At 56.0% G+C, this 19,467-nt stretch overlaps 1 protein-coding gene across 8 annotated transcripts in view; it reads right to left on the reverse strand.

The window, feature by feature from the left end:
• Positions 1-229: 229 nt before the first annotated feature.
• Positions 230-19,467, reverse strand: part of CNTFR (ciliary neurotrophic factor receptor) — a 212,765-nt gene continuing 193,527 nt past the window's right edge. For 7 of the 8 annotated variants that reach the window (XM_052778588.1, XM_052778590.1, XM_052778589.1 and 4 more), the window contains 4 exons: positions 16,481-16,644; positions 4,375-4,555; positions 2,390-2,534; positions 230-1,459 (listed from right to left, as the gene is read on the reverse strand). In XM_052778588.1, the coding sequence (XP_052634548.1) occupies position 1,459; positions 2,390-2,534; positions 4,375-4,555; positions 16,481-16,644 (491 nt within the window). In that variant the 3' untranslated portion in view covers positions 230-1,458. Of the gene's footprint in view, positions 1,460-2,385; positions 2,535-4,374; positions 4,556-16,480; positions 16,645-19,467 lie in introns of all 8 variants that reach the window. The other variant, XM_052778585.1, reaches the window with a different exon arrangement.

Below are 19,467 nucleotides of genomic sequence, written 5' to 3' on the forward strand. Positions count from 1 at the left end.
CCTTGCACCTTCTCAGGATGTCCCAAAGGCCAGTTTTTGGGTCCCTCACCCCCTGGGGAGATGATGCTATGGGCTCAAGCCCTGGGGCAGGTTCTGGGAGGGGGGTGTGTGTGTGTCCCCCTCACTGCCATCCCCATGTCCTCCCCATCACAGCCAGCACCACGTACGTGAGCAGGCAGCCAAACCCATCCACTCCAGCCAGAGGGGAAATAACACCCAGAGCTGCCAGTCATCATGAAATGATCATTTAATGAAGACCGTCTCTCCTGGTGCATGTGTGTGTGTGCGTGTGTGCATTGTCTCTGTGTGAGCTTTTTTTTATCCCCTCTATTATCATTTTTTTTGATTTTTTTTTTTATATATATACATCTATAAAAAATTCAAATACAGCATGTCAACAGTGGGAATACTAGGACGTACGGTATTAAATACTGCGCTTGGGTCCAGGCAGGGGCAAAAGGAGGTGTCTTTACAAAACAGGGCTTGGGGCAGGATGGGGAGGAGAGCAGAGCAGGCATGGGGACAGCGGGGGATAGCAGGGGGCAGCAGGGGACAGCGCGGGACAGGTCTGCAGGGCTCCAGCTCTAAAGGCAACAGCAGAGCTATTCTGCTTTTGTTGGAGAATGAGACAAAGACGTCAATGGGGGCGATTCCCTGTATCCAACGTGGTTAAAAGTTTGGGGCTGATATGGGGATGGGGTTGGGGGTGGCGAAGGCTCCTGCAGGGTGCAGCAGGGGGGGGAGCTGGAGGGGCAGCTCTCCCAGGTGATTGGCAGGGGGCAGGGGGGTTTTATCGGTGTTTCATTTCCTTTTTTTTTCCATTAAAACCCTGCCAGCTCCCTGCTCCTCACCACACTTGTGAAAGCCACCAGTTCTTCCCTCCATCATTCCCTTGGAGGGTTCCAAGACCCCCCACCTCTGCACCCCTCCAGCTTCGCCACATGGTCAAGAGCTTGGGGGAGCGAGTCCGGTCCTTGGGAGACCCCCTTCTGCCATATGGGGGTACACAGCTGGGAACATCATTCCCCTCACCACCACCCCCATTTTCATATCCCCTTTTCTCGGTGCGCCGTCACGCTCCCTGTCACCCGGGTGGGCGGTGGGGCGGCGGGCACGTCTTTGGCATGGGGGGGTTAGCTGTATGAGCGGGGTCCTCGGCTGCGATGCGGTGCCCGGGCTCGCTTCGCTTTGCTAGGGAAAGGGGGACGGGGATCGGGGGGGGGACAAGTGCGTCTCCTCGCTCCGGGCTGGGAGAAGATTTTGCAGCTCCCCAGGGGACGGCGGCAGCTCTGTCCTCCTCCGAAGCGATGGCGAGAAGTGTGATACGTCCTCAACGTGTGCAAAATCGAAGAGATAAGAGACTCAACCCGGGAGGGGGGCAGCAGGGTGGGGGGTGGTGGCGGCGGTGGGCGGTGGGGAGGCGTCTGCGCTGGGCTGCGACGGACAGACAGATGGGGATCTGCGAGCAGGGAGGAGAGGAGTCACTGGTCCCGCCCCAGGCTCAGCTGTGCCCAGCCACCAAGGGGACAGACCGAGCAGAATTTGGCCTTCTTCCATAGGGTAATTCACCCCTTCCCAGAACCCAGCTGCCCAAACCCATCACCTCCACCTCCTCCTCCCAAGGCTGGACCCTGCCCATCCACCCCCGGCTGCGTGCCACCACCTCTTCCATTGCCACTGCTAATGTCACACGTGGAGATGACACAGCTGGAGGAGAGAAAAGGACACTGCACCCACGGGAGCTGCCTTGTGATGGCTCCTGCTTGGGCACCGAAGGATGGGTGGCATGTCCTTTATCCCCCAAAGTGACACACGTGGCTGCTGCCAGGATCGATCCCCCAGTCTTTGGGCAGCATGGGTACAGTGAAAGGGCATGGGGATGGGGGGACCCATGAGACTGCAGCCGTGACCCGGAGCAGAATGGGGCATTTTGGGGCTCTCCAGGCTGCCAGCTCTGTTCTAAGCCAAACCAAGGACATTTTTGAGATGCATCTCTGAATTTTCTGATCTCAGACAGTTCTTCTTCCATCACTACACAAAGGCCTTAGACTTCCATGTGGTTTCTTTGCCTTTTAAAAAACAGCAGTGGGAAGGGGGGAGGACTGCTGAGAACAAGGCATCAAAGACTGACTCCTTTGCATGAAAATGTTTGAAAACCCATTTTTGAGATCTCCACCAGAACACTCAATCTGGAAAAGCAGCCAGATTTGGTGCATTGACAAAAAACTGCAAGAAAAACCCAAATGGCTTGCTCTCAATGCCCTTCGCCCACAGCCTGGTTGGACCACCCCCTTCCCAACCATGCTTGAGCCCCTGAGGTCCCCATATCCCTGCCCCCTCCCAGCACCCTCATCCCCTCTCTTACGCCCCCAGTTTGGAAGATACTCACTAAATAAAGAGGACACCATAGGCAGCCAAGACCAGTCCAGCTGTCCAACACACTGCCACGGCCCCACTGCCCACCACAGCCCCCTTGTCGCAGATCTTGGTGGTGGGGGGCGGCATGAAAGAGGAGGTGCTAGCGCTTGTTGTCTCTGCAGGGAGGGAGAGTGGATGGTTAGGGGACCCAGGGTGTCCTGGGATGCATCCCGTAGGGGCAGCCCCACTCCCCTGCCGATGGTGACACGGTACCATCCCATCCCCAAATTGCCCCTCTCACTGCCATGCCACACTAGGGCTGAGCTGGGGGGCTGGGATGATAAGCCAGGGGATGGTGTGGTCCATGAGACCTTCCCTGCTCTGGCACTGGACCTACTGCTCGGAAATGCTAGTACCCCCAGGCAGAGCTGGGCATCCCTCCTGGTCCCATCCTGCCCAGCCAGGCTTCTCTGTGTATCAGCTCTGTGAGAATTTTGGCTAAGAATTCAGGATGACATGGCCACAAGTGCTCGGCAGAGAGCATCACCCAGCCAGGGAATGTCCCCCAGACATGGCTGCAGCTGGTGGGCTGGCTTACAGGGCTCGTCCTCCTCTGTACAGGACCAGATGGGTTGCCTGTCCCTGTGGAGGGCCGCGAGATTGCAGGGAGGGCTTGGATGGGCAGTCAGGCTAGGGCAACTTCAGTCACATCCTGAGGGTCTCAGAGTGCTCCTGGCCAGGCTATCTGGGGGGCATGCTGAGGGCCACAGGGTGTCTGTCTTCGTGTCTTTCAGACTCCACTGAGGTGTCACAGTGAGGCTCAGCTGTGGAGCTGGGGTGTCCCACATCAGCCCTGCATGGCTGCAGCCAGCTGCATGCACAGGCACATGTGTGCGAGGGACACGTGTGTGAAGGACACGCATGTGCCTGCACAGGGAGCAGGCACGTGCCATTGGGAGTGGCATTTGCATTTAGCACGATGCAGGTGGGTACAGAAGCAAACCCAAAACTCTGACACTAGCACTGCTGCCATGGTGTGCCTGTACTCCTTGTGGCGGTTTATGCCCCTGGGGATGAGGGGCTGCAAATCTCTGCTGCTGCCTGAACCCCCAGTTGCTCTACTGGATGCTGTTTCTGCAAGAGGAGGTGTCTCCCTGTAGGAGGCACCTCCACCCGCTGGCAGCGGGGCTTGCACCTACCACATCCCCATGCAGGGAGCATTGCCAGGGCCTACAGAGGTGCGTGCACAGCTCTGGCAGCACATGGCTTGCACGCATGTGCTGGAATCTGTACGCACAGCTGGGCTAGAGCTTGGAGGGTGGGGGCACTGAGCACTCCCCCTCCCCACATGCACATCTGGCCAGCTCACATGTGCCGCCCCAACTAGAAGTCTGGTCACTGCCTGCCTGCACACCAGTGCTTCCCCCTGCCCTGCTGCTGGTGCCAGCCAGGGGAACTGGCGCAGGGTCCGCTCCAGCCCTTCTGGGAAATGGAGGGCTGATAACGCCCATTTGGACACAGTCCCAGCTCTTTCCTAGAAACAGAGGCTTGTTAACTTTGTGGCTTTTATTTTGAATTGGCATCGCTCCGAGCCATTGTGCGGGGTCGGAGGTGTGGAGGGGGTAGGACTGGAGAGGGAGGGCTGGAGGGGGGCAGCACTTGAAGGAATAATAATAATAGTAGTAGTAGTAGTAGTAGTAGTAATAATAATAATAATAGTAATAGTAATCCCAGCTTTGTTATCAGACCCCAAGCATCCTGGTGAGGAGGATGCTGGAGCCAGGTGAGCTGAGTCAGCACCCCTCAGGCCACGGTTGCATCCGTTCGCAGGGCCATGGGTGGGGGGGCAAAGTGTGGGGTGAAGGGCTGCAGCACCCCTGGGTGCTGGGGGGGATCTCCTTGGCTGGGGGTGAAACTTGCATAGAGCTGGACAGGGGGTCCCCTCAGGAGCCAGGACTCCTGGGTTCCCCCGCTGCTGTGGGCACAGCCTGTATATACTGGGAGGGGGGCTCTCACCTGTGACCTGGGCCTCCGTGGTGAGATGCTTGGGCTCCTCAGTCCAGGGGGTGGCATGGACGGCCACGCTCCAGTCACTCCACGTGCCGATGTCATTGTCCTTGGCCGCCACCTGGATGATGTACTCCTTGCCAGCATAGGCGTCCGTGATGGTGTGCGATGTCCCGTCCGACAGCTCAACCTGCGGGCAGCAGCGGGGAGGGGGGGACGGTCAGAGGAACCCTTGGCACCGGGAGGTGTAAGACGATCAGTGTGTTCAGCTCGGCTAGAGGATGATAACGAGACTTTTGCAGCACTTTGGGAAGTGCTATGAGGTTTTGGGCAGAGGCATGAACCCAGGACAGGGATGCAGGGGGAGAATGCTCCAGCTGCAACTAAGCCAAAGGTCTGGTGAGTCCCTGTCCCGCTCCCAAACTCACGGTGCAGGAGCGGAGCGGCTTCCTCTAGAGGTCAGCAGAAACTAGCAGATGTGCACACAGGCTCCGCTTGGACGTGTTAGGATGGCTGGGAGCCCGACATCCAGGGCAGCGGCTGGGGTGCACGCACACACTTTCTGGGCATCGCTGCCACTGCTGGGAGGAGGCTTCCCCCACCAGCACACCTCTGGCCACCCTGCTCCTGTGCCTGCTGGCGTCCCACCAGCTTGGCTTGCATCCCTTTGGCTGGGCCCTTGGACAAGGATCAAGCCGAGTGCAGCCATCTTTCCTAGAAAAATTCCCTCAGTCCTGTTGTGACTGCAGCCTGGGCCATGGGAGGTACTGCCATCCTCCTGGAGATGCGGCTGCTGGTGCAATGGTTTAACCCCAGATTGAGTCCACACCTTCTGGGGATCTCTGATCCACTTGGTGCTTGGCTCAAGGACAGAGGGATGCAGGTGCTCAGCAGAAATGCACCCACATCGCATAGCCACCACCAGAGAAAACATGCCTGGCTGATAGAGGAGGAGGGCTCAGCACCCTAGTGACCTTCCAGGGATGGAGCCAGGCTTGGCCTCAGGGTGCTGAGGGCACGGAGGAGACCAGGGCAGGAGCATCCTGCAGAGGCTGCGTGGGAGATCACCCTCCATCCAGTCTCTGAGGCTGAGGACCAACACGCTGCCGGCTTCATTCCCTCCCTGCACTGCCTGTTCATGGCACGGGGGGGGACACAGGGCACCCCTTGTCCTTCCCCTGTGCCCTGGCTGACACAAACCACCTTCTCTCTGGACACATGTTGATAATAAAGATGCTGGGGGGATGAGGGATGGTGTGGGTCTGATGCAGCCCATCTGCGAGTGCTGGTGTCCAGCCAGGGGCTCATGCTCGAGCAGAACAAGCAGCACTTCACGGGTGTGCGGAACTTCATGATGTAACCCTTGTGGGGTCCTCCACATCTCCCCAGCCACCCAGGCGAAGGTCAGGCAAAGGATCCCACTGCCCTGGGGAGCACCGACAGCTGAGTTTAAGATCTCAGTTCAATGACAGGAGCAAGATGGAGCCAAAAACTTCTGCCTGGTCCTTGATCACCTCCCGAAGCCCAAAGAGAGAAAAGCTACACCGTTGAGGTGCCTGGGGGTACCTGAGCCAATGTACCTGGGGAATAAGGCTGCCCTGGCACTGCGACTTTACACACGCAGGGATGGTGTGCATAGCAGGGACGCATGTGATGGCCCAGCCAGTGGCCAGCATGGTTAATCTCATCACTCTGCTGCTTGCAGGGGTACTTGAAAAGCAGGAAGCCACCCTGAGAAAGACCCAGCGCTTTTCCAGTCCCCCCAATATAGCACATGCAACGTCCCAGCACAGATTTAATCCCTTTGGTACACAAACTGCAGCCCCCCCCCCCCCCCCCGGCTTTTACAGCTGCTCTGGGGCATCCCTACCAGGGAGGGGTGCACTTTTGCTTTCTTGCTCCAGGTGACAGCCTTTCCTTTCCTTTTTCCCTCTCCCAGGGTGGCATCCAGCCTGCTGCCCAGCACAGCAGGGCCCTTGGGCTCTGTGCTCCCAGCTGCCCACACCACCCGGCCAGAGCCCACCGGAGCTCCACATCTGGAGCACATCTGGAGGCAGGCCTGGCTTGTCCCCTCTCCAGCTGTCAGGGAGCAAAGGGCCTCCTGCCGCCTGTGAGGTGCAAAGCTGCTACCAAACTTCAGCGGGGGAGCAGCAAGGAGAAAGGCATGTGTCCGTCTCACCACTGAGGATTTTGGGGCTGGATGGGGGAGGCCGAGTCCTGCTTTTCCTTGCACCGCTGACTTGGGGCTGACACCCATGGTGCCAGTGGGATGCAAACAGGGGATGCTGGTGGTTTCACTGCAGGGCTTGTGCGAAGTTGAGACATGCCTAAGCCCTAAAACACCATTAGTCAAAGCACTGGGACAACTGGTGCCCGAGTCCATGCCTACCATCCAGGGGACAGCTTCCCACCGCACCACAGGTCTCACCATCAGGTCTGACTTGTTAGCATGGGGGCAGCTACTTGGGGTACCTGCCAAGGGGGTCCGAGGTCAGAGCCTGGCTGGAAGGAACCTGGCATGGGGGGCAGATGAGCCCAGTGATCCCAGTGGGGCTCCGTGCAGGGTCTCCTGAGCTTCCAGCACACCAAAGAGGCTGAGAGCCAGCCCTGGGGTCACAAGTGCTGCCTCTTGTCCAGATAATGGGCTCAGGCTTAGAGCAGTTTAGCAGCTTGCAGGTCCCCAGCACAGTCTATACTGGGGGGGTGGCTGCTCCCATCCTGGGGCTGGGCACAGTGCATCCCGCAGGAAAAGGGTTTTGGACCATTTCACTGATGGGATAGGTGAAAACTGAAATCCTGTGAGGTCTCAGCAGAAGGAAGGATGGGGAAAGGAAGATGAGGAGAATGCGGACAAGAAGATGAAGAGGATGCCGGTCCCTCCTGGAGGACATGGCTGTGCATTCTCCAGCCCTTGGGGGTCTTGGCTGAGACACATCCCACCAAGCTCCAGCCCTGCTCAGCCCAGGACCAAACCCAGAGCTGCATCAGGGTCCTCAGAGGTGACGGGCTCCTGGCAATCACTGCTGCACCCAGCAGAGCTGAGGAGACAACTTCTGCACCCTCTTCTCATAAGGACACACCTTCATGGCCCAGGCCCAGGGTAGGCAAGACAGGAGACCCACCAGGTTGTGAATCACCCAGCCTGTGCAAAGCATCGCGCTTGGCAGGGCACCTCCCCACAGCCTCGTGGCACACTGAGGCTGTCCCTGCCATCCAGCCCCTGGGATTCATGCCTCTGCCACTGGCTCCAGTCACTGCTCGCAGGCATGCTGCTTGGCAGAGCAGGACAGCATGCAAGTGCAGCACCGTGCACATCACATAGCAGGTACCCACCTGGATGGGATAAGCTCAGAGCTGTTTTGTGGCATCCACCAATTTACACTGCCAAGGTGATCAAGCTCAATTAATTCCTTATGCCAATTAAATTAAATGAAACCTCACTGGGTGAGCTGCCAGTCCCCTGCAAGCCTGTTTCTTCCAGCCTGGCCTGTGCTTGGCTGTGGATGCCTTGGAAGCAGGGAATGAGCACAGGGCTCAGAAAGATGCTGGGGTTATCTGGCTGGTGTGTGGGTGTCTCTAGGTCTTTCAGCATCCCCTGAGCCCCCCTGGCTGCTCCCTGAGCCCCGCAGCAAGCAGGCTGCGGGCAGGTCAGCCCTGCTGAGGTCCTGCTGGCCTGGCCAGGCTGCTGCTCCATCCAGAGTGTTTTCTTCAGCTCAGAGGGCCCTCCTGGCTGAGCGCTTCCTCTTGGGAGCAATTCCTGCTTCTCGCCAGCCGCAGCCAGCCTGCAGCTGTGTTTGCAGATGGGGCATCACAGGCACAACAGGGTCAAGGCTGTGCTTTGCCTTGGGGGGGACGTTCCTCCAGGACCCAGGCTGGAGGACCTGGAGGACCTTCCTTGTAGGACCTGGCAGGATGCTGCACTAAGCCCCTCTTTAGACAGCAGACAAAAAGAGAAGGCATAGACTACAGCATCCATACCTCCCCACACATAGTGACGTCTGCACGTAGCACTTCTGAGCTGGGCAGCCAGGGGACACATCCAACATTTGCCATGGTGGGTAAGTCCCTGGGTGGGTGCCCGTGGCTCAGCACAGAAGTGCAGCAGCAGATGGGAAAGCACACAGGGACCGGGTCCAACTGGACACAGACAGGGAGAGATGGGGCAGAACACACACTGGGGAGGTCGTGGGGGGATGGATGGACACACAGCATCAAAGGCAGAGGGAGAAATTCCTTAATCCGCGTCCCCGCCACACAGAGACAAAAGTTGGAGGAAGGCTGCACATGGTAATTTTTTTGGCCGGGGGAGTCTGCGTGTCGTTGCCTGCCTTTGTGCAACTGCCAAAAGTCACTCCGGCTGGCTGTGAAGCACTGCCCAGATTAATGAGGGATCAGTAGCCAGTGCAATGCAGAGCTATTAGCATTGGGGAAAAAAAAAAAAAAAAAAAGAGAGAGAGAAATGAAAAAAAGCCCTTGAACCCAGTAATTCAGCTGACAGCTTGCTGAGGACAGTGTGGGCTGGGATCCCATTCCCTGCCATGGCCACATACCCCCATCAGCCTGCTTAGAAAGATAACAGGGCTGCCGAGGGATGGCCGGTGCCCACCCACAGCCCAGAGCACCAGGATGAGCCCAGGGGCCAGTGCAATATTGATGGGATTGGGACAGACACCCAGGGTAGGTGAACGGGAGGATTTCCCAGCACTTGGCTTTCCCCCTGTCCATGCTGATCCCCCCTGCACATGTGCTGGAGGAATGGAGACATCCACATGAGCCATCCACACCATGCACCCCAACAGGGGACATCCATGCGTGCCCTTGTCCCAGTCCCTGCCCGCAGAGTGTTGGCACTGCCTTGCAGTGCTCGGCACAGCAGGAGTTAAGGAAGCCATTCTGCCTCCCACCCCCCAGCTCCCTGTGCTCCTGCTGCCCCCAGCCCACCCTGCCCCAGAGTGCCCCGGCAGTAAAAAATGTCACTGTGCTCTGTTCCCACCCGCGCTCTGCTCCTGGTCCAGCGTGACCAGGTAGCAATTACTTGCAAACAGGGTGATGCACAGGCAGGTCTGAAGCCCAGATGGCCTTTAGAAGGGGATGGAGGGGAAGAAAACCCCAACTCTCCCTGCCCCAGCAGCTGGGCTGGGGGCTGGTATATGTTGGAAGGAGGCAGAGGAGGAGAAGGGGGGATCAGATGCCTCCTTCTCTGCATCCCACATGAAAATGTGTTTGCTGGCTCCCCTGTGGCAGCAGTGGCTCTGCTTTCCATTCTTTGACACCTCCTGCTCCCCAGCGTGGCTCCCAGTGTGGGAAGGGGGTGTTCTGCTGCCAGGAAGCTGGCAATGAGGGGATGGGGGACTGGCATCCCTCAGTCCCATGGCAGGGATGCACCACCTCTGTGCACGCCAGGACAGAGACCACATGCCTGTCCCAGGTGTTGTATGGAGCCTCAATGAGCCTGCCTTGCCCAAAATAAAAGGAGCACTCTGGCTATTGTAGGGTGAAGCTGATCTGCTGACACAGACTGTGCCACCCACAGCAAGCAGGGGAACACAGAAGGAAACCCCTCGTAAGAGCACAGCCAGGGTCTGCCACGCATCTCACGTCCTCACAACCTCCTCCACCTCTGGATGCTCCCTGGGTTATCCTGGATAATGGGGGAAATGGGAACTGGGAGGGGGACGGGGCATCCAAGTGGGCTTGATTTCACAGCCTCTCTTCCCCATAACAAGTGGCCAGATCCTGCCACCTGGCTGCAATGAGTTCTGCTGGGACTCATGCTACACAAGTAGCTGCTGTTTCAGGTACCTTCAGTCCCTGCAATTGTAGGGGGATCCTGGCAGGCTCCCACCTGCTCTGGGGAACAGGCTAAACCAAAAGCAGGAGCAACCCTAAAGCAAGCCACCCCAATGCTGGGAAGTGCAGGAGCGTCGCTGCAAACAGCCACTGCCGCCTGCAAAAAGATGTCACCAAGCATAAAATAAATGTTCTGGTTTTTCCATTTCAAAGCCACGTCTGGAGAGCAAATAGGTCTGACATTCATTACTAATAAGCGAGCCCCCAAATACCTCCTCCTTCTGCAGCACCGCAGGAATCAGTTGGGCTAACCCCAGACAAAACTTTCTGCGTGGACTCTGGAATAACTAAAAGGTTGGGAAAAGTGAATGAACCCCGCTTATTCTCTGCTAGCTGGGTAGTGGAGGAGCCCAGCAGGGTCTGAGCTGCGGTCCCTGCTGTCACCCCCCCAAAAAAGGCTGCTGTGCTGCTGGTCTGGGAGGACAAGTTATCGCAAGGCTCCTCTGCAGCCTGCATTGTGTCACACCAGATGCAGCTAAATGACTCCCTTCTGGCTTAAAATAAAAAGTATCTTTGAAAGTGGAGCTGTGAGCTCGTCAATAACGGGACTCTTTCTCCAGATGCACTGTCCCCTCCTGCCAAGTGACAGCTGGCAGAGCTCGCTTTCGCTTGTGGCTGTGGGTAGGGTGGGATCAGGGATGCTCTGGGCGCTCAGCACCATATCTAACCCCGCCCAGCACTGGCATCTGCTGCCCACAGACGCATTTACCACAGTGATGCAGTGGGCTGGTGGTGAAAGCAGATGGATGCAGCTTGTGTGTGGGCATGGCAGGGCACGGGCATCTGCCCGGCATGGTCTGCATGCGGACAGGGAAACTAAACTTGCCAGCGCCATCCTACCTGCATGTAGCTGTGCGAGCTTGGAGGTGAGCACAGGCACACGGGTGTGTGTGCATGAGTGCTCTGCTGCTCAGTGGCACCTTTACAGCTGCCTTTGGAGGCCTGATCCTGCCAGGTGCTCAGAACTTCTAGGTCACTAGCAGTTCCCAAGGGGGCTGAGAGCACCCAGACAGTGCCAGCCAACAGTCCCGAGCCCGGCTCCATCCCTCGAGCTGGGGTGGGGATAGAAAAGGTGATTTCTGAGAATTTCCCACCTCCCTCCTCCTCTGAGGCACCCTCTGCTCGAGCCCTGCTTGTCCCATGCCGAGCTGTGAGAGACACTATTACAGCCTCAAAATTTTGCTCCCACCTATTAATTCTTTTTTTTTTCTTCTTTTTTAATCACTGACTTTGCAGCCAGGAGGGGAAGGGAGAGAAGTGCCGCAATAAAAGCTACCAGGCGTGAAGCTGTAACCCAGCTCACTCAGGGTGACCTCCCTGCCAAGGTTGCCTTGCAAAGAGGGGGAGCGCAGGCAAAGCAGCAGAGGCACAGGGGGATGCAAGTGGGCGCGAAGAAGCGCACCCACCGCAAAGTGACATTGCTGCCACGCCGGCGGGGATGCAGCTGCGGCAGGCGGTGGCACTACTTGCCTTCCCCAGCTCCATCCCTCCCCCTTGCCCGTTGCAGGCAGGATACACATTAACACACACTTTCAGGTTATTCCAGGCTGCCCCAAGGCAGGAACTTACAGAGACAGCCTGTGAGATTCACCTATTTGACTGAAAAATGTTGCTTTGCCTTGGGGGATAAGCCTGAGCCCACCGTGGCAGCCACCCACCAACATATGAGTGACAGTGGCTGGCCCAGAGAACCAGGCCCTCCTCACACCAATGAACTCTACCACTAAATATTTGGCAATACCCTCATACTGCCCATTCCTGTCCCCAGATCCCCATCATTTGCCCGAATCAGAGCTGCTCAGCAGTAGAGCCGGCACAGATGCCTGCATCAGGGGCTCTGTGGCCCCAGCTCCTAAAATCCCAGGGTGATGGGAGCACCTCTGCTTGCTTTTCCAAAGAAGGACATTTCCAGGCTTTGCAAATGCTCACGGACATGGCTCTAATGCTTCCAAAACAGAAGAGGAAGGAGACAACCCAACCACATTATTAGCTTTAAATATCTCATGACCTTTTACTGCAAATCTCAAGATCTGAGGCGCAGCCCGCCTCACGGTTCATTAACATTTCATGTTGTCAGCGCAGCCAATGGGTTCAATTAGACTTCGCGACGGCATCTGCAAATTGCTGGCAACCCACCGGAGGAAATCCTCCTTCAGCCTGGCCGCCAGCTCTGACGCTGCTTAAGAAATACCTTCTGAGCCTTGCCACGTTCCTGGGACATGCACTGAGCTGGTCAGTGCTCAGTGCTTGCGATCTCCCCCCAAAAACTGGGAAAAGGGGAGAGCCTGCTCCCGCAAATGCTATCGGGTGGGAGCAGACTGGGTGCAAGACCTGCCCTGGGCTCCCCAAAGATGCTCAGGATGGTGCCTGGCCACCCGCCTGCATCTAGGGGTGTGCATGCAGACATGCTTGCAGGGAGATCACATGTGTGAGCGTGGCGATCGCTGCTGTTGCGAGTTAACTGAAGGAGCCTGTAAAACCAGAAACAGGCTATTAGCAATCCATTAGGAAAGGGTATCCAGTTCCAGCCTAGGTAAGCCATTAGAGGAACATCTGAGAGCATTAGGAGAGCTCGCTTGGGGCCAGGATGGGGCTATAAAACAGAAGAGGAAACCACGCTAATCTGGCTTGAATTACAAACTTAAAAGCAGGAGAAAAATAAAGGATACCCTAAACATTTAATGTTTTATATTTAGGAGACAGAAGGGGAGATTCTGCCAAAAGGAGAGAATAAAAAACCTGTTTAGGCTACAAATATCCCATCGCTCTTCTGGCAGCAGAGAAACCACCAGCCCTTCTTCCAGAAAGGGAGGAGCATGACTTTAAAGTTACTTGGGTTTCAGAGCGAGCTCAGTGCTGGTGGGGTGGAGGGGAGTCAGTGGCCACCCGATGTGGCACGATGTGACACGGCTGCATCCTGAACAGCCGGGAAATACTGGTGCCCAGGTTCGACGGAGCTGCTGCGAGGCAGCAAGATGGTGCAAGGAGCATCTGGCACACGCCCCGCTGCCCACTCACGTGGAAACTCATCATCATCATCATCATCATCCCTCCATGATAATAATTCCCAGAGCACATCATCATAACTCCCAGAGCAAACTGCAACACGAGAGCTGCTAAGTGGCCTGAGCAGAAAGGTGCTGCTGAGCAGGGGAAAGGGAGTGCAAATGGCATGCTGGGGCTCAAACCCACCTTTGCAAAGCACTGGGAAGGGGATGAGGGTGTCCCACTGACTTCGGGTCAGCCCCAGATATTGCTTGATGGGGGGGATGCTTGGGCCAAACACTGCTTGGCTCTCTCTGGGGGGGAAACTGCACTTATGGCTAGCTTGCATAGTGGTGGTCTCAGTAAGATCCACCACTCCCGCCACGGATGGCTTCATCTTCTGGTGCCAAGCCCTGGCATTATTAAAATCCTGAAAGGAAGAGCCTGGGAGAAAGCAGGCGCTGATTGAATCAGGCCCTATGGTATTCGACAGCTCGACATCCATCTGATCCTATTAGTGCTCATTCAGTCCTGCCTGCCGAGGTGCTGTGCATAAATCAGACCCTGCAAAGATAACGGGAGGCGGAGGGGAGAAAGGGGAGCTGCTTCTTCTGCCAAGAAATGCCACATGTGAGCAGGACCTGCATGGATATTCCTGGCTCTGAGCAGTCTCCGGTGCTCCCTTGTGGGTTTGCTCCCACAGGGATGCTGGGCTTCCTGCGGGGCTGCCAAGGGGGTGGCAGGAGATGCTTAAAACCCATAGCCAGTGCATGGATGGTTGCCATGAGGAGGCAAGGATGGGGCTCGGCATGGGGACCTTGGGCACACAGGGATGTGCCAGAGCATGAGGTTACCCAGCTCCTCCTGGCTGCTGGTGGAGACTTCTCTTCTCCGTGCCAGGCTCCCAAGCTGTCATGTTGTCAGCAAGCAAGTTGTATGCAATGGCTTTTCCATGCCGGCAGCCAGTGGGGACAGCAAGAACCAAGATGCAAGACAGCTTGTAGCAGGAGACCTTCACCTCGGTTAAGAGAGTTAAGACACTCCCATGCAAGCATGGCATGCATGACCATTGCATCCTTTCTCAGGGCACTTGTCCCTTCAAGAGAGACCCAACACCACCACCGTAGGACGAGCTGGATGGCTGAGCTAGGCTTGGCCCTACCAAACCATGTCCTTCCCTTTCCTGGCTGGATTTGGGGGAGCGGGGACACCCCCCAAGATGCCAACAAGCAATAGGTCAAGCAAAGCAGAGCTCAGCATGGCTTGGGCATGCTCCCCGCATGCTGGCATCGGTGCGGTTCACTTTTGGGGGCAAACTCCTGCATTTGCAGGGTGCCCAGCTGGGCTAAGCAGGCTGAGCGTGCCAAGGGGGTCTGGGCTCAGAGCAGCTCTGGCTGCTGCAGCGCTGCCAACCCCTGGTGTTTGGGAGCTGATTGAATTAGGCTTCGCAAATAATTCATCTGATGAATAGTGGCAGTTTTCCTCAAATCATCCACAAATCAGATTTTTCATTACCCAGCCGGTGGGGCAGAGAGTCAGAAAACAAGGCTGGTACCTCACTCGCTGAATGCTTGCACTTGCTTGCCGAGCAAATTATTCCCCAAACACACTTCTCCATCAGCCAGTGATGGGGGACATGTCTCTTGCAAGGAGATATTGATTAAAAGCAGTACTCAGGACTGCTGTGCCCTCCTGGGATGCTTGGAAATGAGCCCTTCCTGGCCCTCCTTGCACCTACCATGAGGGCTGGTACCTCAAGCCCTCTCTGCAGCTCAGGGTATCTTTAAATAGGAGAAATCAAATTTTTACTGCTCTAGAACTGCCTTTTCCAGCCAGGGTTGCCCTGCCACCAGTGTCGCTAACACCTCCATGTATTTCCCACCATTGCTGTCTGTCTGAGAGCACTGGGGAGGCCACACTGTCCCCCCTGAGGGTGTCGAGGTGGGAGGCAGCTCACTGGCTCTCCCACCATTTTTGGGTGCAAACCCCTACATTTGCAGGGTGCTTGGCTGAATCAGGCTGTGGCAGGATAAAAACATCAGCTTTTTCCACAACAGTTTCACGCCCTGAAAAAAATGACATTGTGTTTGGTACTTCCCATTAATTCTTCCCCTTTTCTCACACCTTCTACAATTCAAGCATTTGTCCCCCAAGTGAAAAAAAGTATCCACAGCAAACTAATACCCAATTTCCACCTCTGCTTTCTTACCCTTCGGGATGGTCTGTGGATGCTCTCCTGCTCCCAGGAGGGAAGCTAAGGGCAAAGAGACAAGCAGGAAAAACCTCTCCCAATGATTTTCAAAGCTGTCAGCAAACGCTTCAATCTGAAACACAACCTGCGGTGCTGCCTTGTCAAAAAACCCAAGCAAGGCAAAATGAAAAAGTCGCTGAGATACTGACATCTTGCAGAGACACAAGCAAATCCTGCCATCCCCTCTCTCAGCCATTTCTCTCCTTAGGAAAAGCTGGCCGGCAGAAAATCCCCCTTGGCTCCACAACGCAAGTGAGCTCCCAGGGGACTGGGTGCTGCCTCCTATTTCTCTTTTTTGGGGGGGGGGGCGGGGGGGCAATATGCTTTATCAAGCAAAGAACCTAATTGGCTTTCGACTGGCCCAGCTGAGCACAGAGGGGATGCTGGATGAGCCATGCCAGCATAGCAGCACCTCTCCTCGAGCAGCAGATTGCTTTCCTTCACAAGCTGAGCATGCAAGAAGCACACAGAGGAAAAAAAAAAGCCTGTTCGTTATCTTCCTGCAGCTAACAAATGAAATCTGTCCTCCGGGCTGCCAAGGATTTCACTGACTATTTTTTTTTTAAAGAAACAAGAAATAAAAGTAAGAAATACGATAACATCGCGGCAATCACTCCGTGACTGTGCTCTGAGTTACGGCAAGCGGTATTTTATCTTCAGTTCAAAATCTAAATGTGGCAGAGGCGCATTTAAATGTGGTGACATTTATACTTTAAATGCCTTTTACATCTCGTTGGCAGGTTTTATATAGAACATATGTATGGAAAGTAGATAGGGGCTGTGGATGAAAATGCGAAGCAGGGAGAACCTGCAGAGCCATTTGTAGGCAGAATGTGAGTTAAAAGAAAGATGGAGAGGAAGAGAGAAGGGAGGGAGGAGAGACAGAGAAGGAGAGGAAAAAAATCTGGGTTGCCTGGGCAGTAAACAGACATTTTTTTTGGTCCCTGACCACTTGTTCCCAGTTCAACTTGTTCCCAGGCACCAGCTCCCCCCGTTCCCTCCCGTCCCGGACAGCTCAGCATCACTTACGTGTTGCCACTGGTCCAGGATGAGGGGCCGATACCGCAGGAAGAACTTGAGCGGGAAAGACTCGGGGTCGGGCCAGGACGAGGGGTTTTGCCATGACACTTCCAGCCTCCGAGGGTTATTGGGCACGGGTTTGGCCACCACACTCTCCGGCGGGTCCGGCTTTACTGGAAGAGAAGAGGGTGGCTGGTAAAGGTTTGCACATGGTATCCTTCCCTACACCCCTTGGCACAGCTGCCTGGGCTTTGCACCGTGTGCTTTCCAAGGGGAGCAGCCAACATACAGAATATCCTTTTCCTAAACTAATTAGATGCAAATCACCTTTTCTTCTCCAAGTCAGTGGTATGGCTGTCCTGGCTCAAAATAACCACCGTCAAGGAGGTGCCACTGCTGAAGACACATGGAAACAACCTGGCCAGGGTAGAGAGCATCCCTCCTCCCCAGGCCTACTTGGGTCAGAGCGAGGAGCCCACCAAGCCCAAATCCTGCACTTTTCTCACACCTCTTGATTTTTGGGGGTCTGACCCACATTCAAACCCGCTTACCATGTGGTAATGTGGCAGAGTTTGGCCCTTGGGTTTAGGGCTGGGGTTTGGGGGATTCAAAGTGTTGGCACATCATATTTGCCAAGAGCAAAGGATTGCTGTGGTCACCTTCCACCCTAGGTATCTCTCTCTCAGCCTTGCTCTGCTTTTGAGATACTGGGGCTATTTTCTTGCTACCCGACAAGTATTTCAAGTGAATATTAATTGGCTGCAAGCTACGCAACATGCTTTGAAGTTGCAGCAACTTTTAGAGTGCTGGGAGCAAATCACAGATGGGCTGTGATGCACGGCACTGCCTGTTGCAGAGTGAGCCTTGCTCCTCACCAAAGGTTTGCTCAACTCCTGATGGCTCAAACTCCCAATTTGCAATAGCAAAGCTACAAAAAGACTGAGATTTGGGTACACCCCCGCTTCTCCGTTTCTCATGGCCAGGAAGGAGCTGGGAATGGGGAGCTGGGTACACTGCTGTGCTGCAGGTGGAAGAGGGCTCTCTCTGTGAACTCTAAGAATAGCCATGCACATGAGTCCTCATGTCCTGGGAGGGCTCTTAACCCCCTCCAAAGTCCACATGCAGGCCAATAGCTCCCCCCTGGCCCAAACATCTCTGGACTGAGTAATGGTCCCCTGGCTCTGACCACCTTGAGCAGCAGTTTGTGAAGGTGCCAGCATCAAACTCCACTCCCAAGCATGGAGGAGGGATGCTGGGGCTGTGAGGAGCCCCCCTCTGCCTGGCAGAGGTCCTGCCCTGCACTCAGAGGTCTTCTCCTCCATGCTGACCCCAGGGGTTCACCTGCTGCGGGTGGCAGGTGATGTCCACACAGGGGTTTTGCCTCCCCTGGGAGAGGAAGGAGGTGGTGGTGATGAGTGAGCTGCTCCCTTGCTAGCCTGCCTGCCTGTTGCCTGCAGCCCTGCCCTATGCATGAAGGGCACCTCTAGCTCTGCTTGAAGCTGTGTGGGACCGGGCGCTGATGTGGGGCCAGTCTGCTGCAAGTGGAGTCGTGTGTGTGCCGTTCACTGCCACCACCACCCCTTGTTCCTCTTAGGAGAAACCAGGCTGTGATGCCTTCAAACCCAATTTCTTCGCTGTGGGTGAGGCAGAGGGTGGCACTGAAATGAAGCCACAGCCCAGCCACCTTGGTGGGACCCAGAATTGGCCCTGTTCTCTCCAAGACATAGCCCATCACCACCTCCCTCTCCCCAGCCCTCCCGCTCAGCACCCTGGCAGACACCCTGCTGCAGTCCTCCTTTCTTGTCATCTTCACCACCACCCTGACAGCCTCTTCTGCTTCCCATTGCCTTCCATCTGACATGGTGGATGCAAGGAGGGCTGGACAGCTTCCTCCATCCCCACTGCATTTGGTGTTCAGAGGATGCTCCTGGAGGCTTGGGGAGCGGCTGGTGAGCAAGCACCCATGTGCCTGACCACAGGTGCCTAGTGCCACCTCCCAGCTCCCATTGACCCCTCTCTGCAGCAGGATGGGATACAATTTTCCATTTACAGCTTTATCCTTGGCAGGAGGGATGACTTGCTGGGGCTGCGCCGTGCTGAGCTACTCCAGATGGCTGTGCAATTTCTCTGCTCACTTCGAATCCCAAGGCTCGGGCTGGACATCAGCTTCCATCGACAGGGACTTGGGAGTCCAAATGCATACAGAAAAGTATAAATCCATTGCTGGCTCGGTGGACTCAGTTTGCAAAACAAGTCTGGTCGACTGAACGAATGCAGATGACTGCGAAATGCGGCTCTGCAGTGAGGAAGTGGGAAGGAAAGCGCTGGGCTGGGGATAGATAGACGTGACGGGATACTCCCTGGAGTAACGCAGGAAGCCTAGCCCCTGCTTTTTGGCATGCCAGCCTGGGGCCATGGCAGGGGGATGCTTAAATGCAGTTGTGCTGGGAACGGCACATGTGCTTGGGCAGCAATGAGAGATGCCACTGTGGTGGACTGGAGAAAAGCAAAAAAAAAGGTGCCCTGATGCTGAGGTGGAAGTCGCCTGCCTCTTTTGCTGGGATGTGACCCCCCAGGCCCACTCCTGCAGGTTGGAGACCGTCCCTGGTGCGCAGAGGAGGGCTGCCCTGGCTCTGAGTGAGCACGGCAGAGCGCAGCCATTGAAGGCGGCTGCGCTCCTGGCTGCGGCGAGCCTTCAAACAGCGCTGCAGGTTGATGGGAAAACCAGCAGTCCCTGCTACCTCCTCATGTGTCCTCCCATCCGTGGGACTCCTGCCCAGGCTAGAAAGTGGAGCAGTGCCAGCCCCTCCAAAAGCACAAAGCCAGAGCTGCTCCTGCCACATCCCTCCAAGGTGGTGGGGATGCAAGGACCAGGAGAGGGGACCGCAGGCGGTTCAGTGAGGACAGACCTATGTTTTTTAGGACAGACCTCATCATGCCGTGCTCATCATGGGAAACATCAGGGCTGGTCCCGCAGAGGCTAGTTGAGGAGTGAG

This window comes from Harpia harpyja, chromosome Z, assembly GCF_026419915.1.
Source record: "Harpia harpyja isolate bHarHar1 chromosome Z, bHarHar1 primary haplotype, whole genome shotgun sequence".
Classification (NCBI taxonomy): domain Eukaryota; kingdom Metazoa; phylum Chordata; class Aves; order Accipitriformes; family Accipitridae; genus Harpia; species Harpia harpyja.